The sequence below is a fragment of the Sinocyclocheilus grahami genome, unplaced genomic scaffold (assembly GCF_001515645.1).
Source record: "Sinocyclocheilus grahami isolate Dianchi unplaced genomic scaffold, SAMN03320097.WGS_v1.1 scaffold924.1, whole genome shotgun sequence".
NCBI classification, from domain to species: Eukaryota; Metazoa; Chordata; class Actinopteri; order Cypriniformes; family Cyprinidae; genus Sinocyclocheilus; species Sinocyclocheilus grahami.
Window position 1 is genome coordinate 40,409 of NW_015506103.1, and position 5,996 is coordinate 46,404.

A 5,996-nucleotide genomic window follows, 5' to 3' on the forward strand; every position below is an offset into this window, starting at 1 on the left:
GTGATGCAGTTATTTTGCGGGGATATTTTGTATGGAATATTGTCTGCTGATATGAAAAGTTCACTGTATATCGTAGTAATAAATATAATGATAAAATAAAAAAGCAATGATATTTTGTTTTCTTTTTAATTTATACACATTAAATATTACATATATGTATGTAATAAAATGTGTATTTCCATTACAGGTTTAGGTCTTAAATTTCATATAAGGTGGTATTAAAAAGGTCTTAAATGTAACTTCTGTTTTGAAGATCTGTAAAGTTGCAAAGACTAAAGCCTCAAATCCAAAGAGATATTCTTTATATTCAGCCCCATTGACTCCCTCTGCCAATGCATTGATGAAATTAACAGTTGGATGTGCGAGAACTTTCTTCAGTTAAACAAAGAAAAAACCGAAGGCATTGCATTTGGAAACAAAGATTAAGTTCTCAAGGTGAATGCATACCTTGACTCTAGGGGTCTAACAACTAAAAATCAAGTCAGGAATCTTGGTGTGATTCTGGAGACAGACCTTAGTTTCAGTAGTCATGTCAAAGCTGTAACTAAATCCGCATACTATCATCTCAAAAACATTGCAAGAATTAGATGTTTTGTTTCCAGTCAAGACTTGGAGAAACTTGTTCATGCCTTTATCCCCAGCAGGGTGGACTATTGTAATGGTCTCCTCACCGGCCTTCCCAAGAAGACCATTAGACAGCTGCAGCTCATCCAGAACGCTGCTGCCAGAATTCTGACTAGAACCAGAAAATCTGAGCATATTACACCAGTCCTCAGGTCCTTACACTGGCTTCCAGTTATATTTAGGATTGATTTTAAAGTACTTTTACTCGTTTATAAATCACTCAATGGCCTAGGACCTAAATATATAGCAGATATGCTCACTGAATATAAACCTAACAGACCACTCAGATCATTAGGATCGAGTCAGTTAGAAATGCCAAGGGTTCACAAAACAAGGGGAATGTGCTTTTAGTTATTATGCCACCCGCAGTTGGAATCAGCTTCCAGAAGAGATCAGATGTGCTAAAACATTAGTCACATTTAAATGCAGACTCAAAACTCATCTGTTTAGCTGTGCATTTATTGAATGAGCACTGTGCTATGTCCGAACTGATTGCACTATATTATGTGTATAATCGTTTTCTTAAATTCATTTTAAACCTCTTAAATTTTTTTTTTTTTTAATTTTCAAAGTTTTTAAATTCCTTTGTTTTATTGTTTTTATTTTATGTAAAGCACTTTGAATTACCATTGTGTATGAAATGTGCTATACAAAAACTTGCCTTGCCTTTTATTGTGAAGATGTTCACATTTGTAGATCCGGCATCACTGGCCCCTCTGCAGGAAACTGTATAATTGTCACGCAACCTTCAATTACATGCCTGAGACCTTAATTACTTGTCTTAATGTATGCCATGGTTAAACCCTTTGCTTGTCAGATCTTCATCCACTGTAGTACAGCTGCGTGCCACCCCTCATCTCTTGGATCCTGTGAGCAGAGTTGCAGCAGGAAAAGTGAGCGCTTAATCTTAACCTTCAGTTTTATTCCTTGTCATTTTGGTATGCTGTTTCTCTTCAACCTTCTTTTTGCAGGAAGGGATGTTCACATGAAGACTATCTCTAGCAGGGACACCATAGTTTCCAGTGGAGAAGTTACTTTGGTCATGTAATCCTGTATTAAGATGGCTGTTTTAATAAACTTGATTAAACCCTGAATCTGTTACTGTCCAGAGGTTGTTTGGGCTCACTTCACTATGGAGTTCTCATTTAGTTTGTTATTTAGCTACTACATGAGTTTATTTTAAAGTATGCTTTTCCCAGTAAACCAATCCTACAACGACTTGGTTTCTGAGTTTTTTTTTTTTTTTTTTTTTTTTGAAGAAGTTTCAGGCTTCCATTTTGCCTTTCTTGTTTGGTTTATGGAAGTTGATACAAAGGTCCAGTTACTATGTGTCTTTGCGGCTAGTGTAAGTTTCCCACCCTCAGCGGAGTTGTAGAAGTTACTAGCTACACCAAGGTTGCTGGTAAACTGGTCTGATTTTTCTTTTTAAAAAAAACTCTTAACTTGGAACTAGTGTAGCAACCTGTGTGTGTGTGTGTGTGTCTCTCTCTGGACTTAAACATTCAAAACTGTAGTGAACATGTACACTGCAACAGTGTTCTGGAGTTACATCCCAGAGACAACGTAAACTCATTTGTGCTGGTGTTTGGAAATGAGTGTTCATAATGTAAGGTCAAAACCTGCCACTGTATCTAATCATACAAAAACATGGCCAAGTTGAGCTAATGGTTGGAAGCTTGCTTTTTTTTTTTTTTTTTCTTTCCTGAAGTCAACTGTCAAATCTTTGAATCGGCATAAATAAGGCAAATGAGCTTTGTAAAGCTTAATCAAAATATTTGTGTGTGTGTATATAGCTTAAACCGATTTCTTAAAACTAGTATTAATTCTAAAAATGTCACCATCTAATGCATTACAACTAGAAATTTAGTCCGTTCCCTTTCAAGGGAACTTTGAACTGCATCCTCTTGGGGTCGCTATGGGGAACACCTTGTCATGACCCGTGTCTGAAGCATACATTGAAAAACAACACGTTGGCCGGCGACAGCCCATGACGTCACTACTGGTGCAACTATAGTATAAATGGGCGCCGGGAGAACATGTCATTCTCTTCGTCTTCACTGACTGTTTTGTTTGAAGCGTGCATTTGAATGTGACGTGACATGTGGCCAAGTAAGGTGACCCATACTCGGAATTAGTGCTCTGCATTTACCCATCCAAAGTGCACACACAGCCGTGAACACCCACACACTGTGAGAACACACCCGGCACAGTGGGCAGCTTTTTAGAGGTCGTCGTTATTTGACACTTGACACACACAATCTCTGCGTTGTTTGTTTGGGTGAGGAGCATGCACGCGATGTCCTTGAGGGGGCAATATCCGTGCATTGTGAGCGTTTTTCAATGAAAAAGCTCTGCTCTCGTTTGTGGGGCAGCCATCTGCTTCCCGCAGTTCAGGACCCGCCGCTGCTGAGGCACGGAGGAGAATGAGCTTGTGGGGATCGCAGGTGGACCTGGCCGATGAGTTTAAAGAGGGGCTTTCCCTCTCGCGCTCGTCGGCTGCGGACGAGAGAGAGAGCCACTGGAGGATGATGTTATCTCTCTAACATCGTCTGATCCGGGGGCCAGTGCTCTGCTGGATTCAGCCCAGGAGAAGCAGGAGATGTCTGTGGATGGTGAAGAGGCTGAGGCTGAGCCTTCCCAATCCTCCTGTCCTGCGTATGATGAGCTGTTGGAGGTTATGGATCGCGCTATGGCGAGGCTGGACTTGCCGTTGAAGCGGGCCAAGAAGGTGACGCAGCGGGGTCGTCTCGATGAGCGTTATCTTTCTGACCACAACCCTCCAGCTCAGGTGAGCCTTCCATTTCTTCCTGATTTGCATACTGATATCGAGAAAGAATGGAAGAGGCCGAAGATTCCTCACGCATCTATTGGTTCCAGCATACAAGTTATGCCAACATCGAGGCGATGCGTGAAAACGGCTATGAGAGGATGTCCCCTGTAGAAGAGACGCTGGCTAGCTATCTCTCTATGGGCGAGACATCCTCTCTTAATACTCCCTCCTTGCCATCTAAGCCCCTTCAGAATACATCACGCTTAAATGGCAGGGCATACGCAGCAGCAGGTCAGGCTGTGTCTTTGTTGCACACTATGGCGGTGCTCCAGGCGTATCAGGCTGATCTGCTGAAAGACCTGGATAAAGGCGAGGGCCTTTCTTCTGATCAGGTTGCTGAGCTGCGCCGCACCACAGATCTTGCTCTCCGTGCTACTAAGCAGGCCGCCTCCGCTATGGGCAGGTCTATGGCGGCTATGGTAGTAACGGAGAGACATCTGTGGGTGAACCTGGCAGATATCGGGAAGAAAGAGAGGGGCTTTCTTCTCGATGCTCTGGTTTCGCCTTCTTAACTTTTCAGTACCTCCGTTGAGACAGTGGTCGAGAAGTTCAGGGAGGCAAAGGCGTGCTCAATGGCCTTTAAATCCTTCATTCCACGAAGGTCCAGGTCTGAGCCCGAACAACATGGGGGTCCTGGTCCGTCTCGGTCTGAGGATCAGAGATGGGTACAGAAGGCTACGCCTGCGGGTAGGGGTAGGAGGAATCTCGGGTCAAAGGGAGGTAGGCAAGACCTAAGGGATGTGATCCAGACAAGGCGTCAGTGCTTTCGTCCAGATCAGAGTGATACTTGAGTATCTACTCATTTCTAATTCCCCTATAACCACCAGCAATCCACCTGACCGAGGTTAGGTAAGAACTTCCTGCATTGCAGTCTCCTATGCTGGACCTATGATATTTTGGTTGGTTCTATGACTTCATAGCAACCACCTTACTGATGGTCCGGACTAGAGGCTTCTCTGGAATTGCCTCTTTAATGGGGTTCCGGCGCGGGAACCATGGTGGTTAAGTATGATCCATTCTATATATATACAGTACATATGTATATATATGTATTTAATGTGCTGGTGGTTATGTGGCTAATCCTTCTGTGAGATTTCTTTGCAGTGTTTTCCGGGACCTTCCATGTGTTTCTTTCCTCTCTAAGGTAGGCACCCCTTTGCTGGGTTCAGAAACCAGGTGCTCGACTTGCAGTGTTACCTTGGTTTCTTAATAAGAGGCTTAATGACCGCCAGTTTGAATGTTTTTGGGACGTGACCTAAAGACAACGACGAGTTAATAATATTGAGAAGCGGTTCTTCTGCTACAGGTAACAACTCTTTCAGTAATTTAGTGGGTACAGGATCTAACAGGCATGTTGTTGGTTTAGATGCAGTTATAAGTTTATTTAGCTCTTCCTGTCCTATAGCTGTAAAGCACTGCAGTTTATCTTTTGGTGCGATGAATGAAGCTAAAGTATTATACGCTGTAGAATCTACATTTGTTATTGTATTTCTGATGTTATCTATTTTATCAGTGAATAAATTCATAAAGTCATTACTATTAAACTGTGAGGGAATATTTGGATCGGGTGGCGTCTGGTTATTTGTTAATCTAGCCACTGTGCTAAATAAAAACCTAGGATTGTTTTGGTTATTTTTTTTGAGTTTGTGGATATGCTCGGCCCTGGCAGCTTTTAGAGCCTGTCTATAGCTGGACATACTGTTTTTCCACACAATTCTAAAAACTTCCAAGTTAGTTTTTCTCCATTTGCGCTCAAGACTACGAGTTTTTTTCTTGAGAGAATGGGTATTACTGTTGTACCATGGCGCAGTACGTTTTTCTCTAACCTTTTTCAATTTGATGGGGGCAACGGCTTCTAATGTATTAGAGAAGATAGTGCCCATGTTGCTAGTCATTTCATCTAGTTCATGTGTACTTATGGGTACACAGAGCAGTTGAGATAAATCAGGCAGGTTATTTGTGAATCTGTCTTTGGTGGCTGGAACAATAGTTCTGCCCGGACCCTAACGCGAAAGAAGGTATGTTCTTGTTCCGTGTGTTCCTAGTATCTCAAGACTCCAGATTGCAGCCATTTCTGGTTAATCACCAGTGTTGTTCCTCGGGGGATGAGGCCTACATGTCCTACTACAGTGATGCGGATTATCCCACTCAGTCTACCCCAGTGGGACCTTCTGGTTGATGGGTGAGTGTAATGGCAATGTTTATCCTGCTAGTCTGGGGATTTTCTAACCTCCTTTATGCTTTCAGATGCCCTTACCAGGATGACCGTTACTTGACCACATTGGTTCCAGTGACTGGATCATCTGATCTTCAGTTCCCAACCCACTACAAGCGCTTTATTGTGAAGATATTCACGTTTGTGGATCCAGCATCACTGGCTCCTCTGCAGGAAATGGTATGATTTACCACTTTTAGACTTGTAACGGACACATTTGGTTCCCAGATCTTCATCCACTGTAGTACAGCAGTGTGCCATCCCTCTTCTGGCTCCTGTGAGCAAAGCTGCGGCAGGAAGAGTGAGGTTTTTGGACATTTTAATCCC

At 42.7% G+C, this 5,996-nt stretch overlaps 1 protein-coding gene and 1 long non-coding RNA gene across 2 annotated transcripts in view; both read left to right on the forward strand.

Moving 5' to 3' along the window:
- The first annotated feature begins 1,285 nt into the window (after positions 1-1,285).
- LOC107564341 (uncharacterized) lies at positions 1,286-1,730 on the forward strand. Its single transcript, XR_001606214.1, has 3 exons — positions 1,286-1,352; positions 1,442-1,517; positions 1,596-1,730. It is a non-coding gene; the product is annotated as an uncharacterized lncRNA (long non-coding RNA).
- A 3,856-nt stretch (positions 1,731-5,586) lies between these two features.
- LOC107564335 (zona pellucida sperm-binding protein 4-like) overlaps positions 5,587-5,996 on the forward strand; it is a 625-nt gene continuing 215 nt past the window's right edge. The window contains exons 1-3 of the mRNA XM_016249389.1: positions 5,587-5,636; positions 5,702-5,849; positions 5,898-5,970. Of these exons, the coding sequence (XP_016104875.1) occupies positions 5,587-5,636; positions 5,702-5,849; positions 5,898-5,970 (271 nt within the window). The remainder of the gene's footprint in view (positions 5,637-5,701; positions 5,850-5,897; positions 5,971-5,996) is intronic.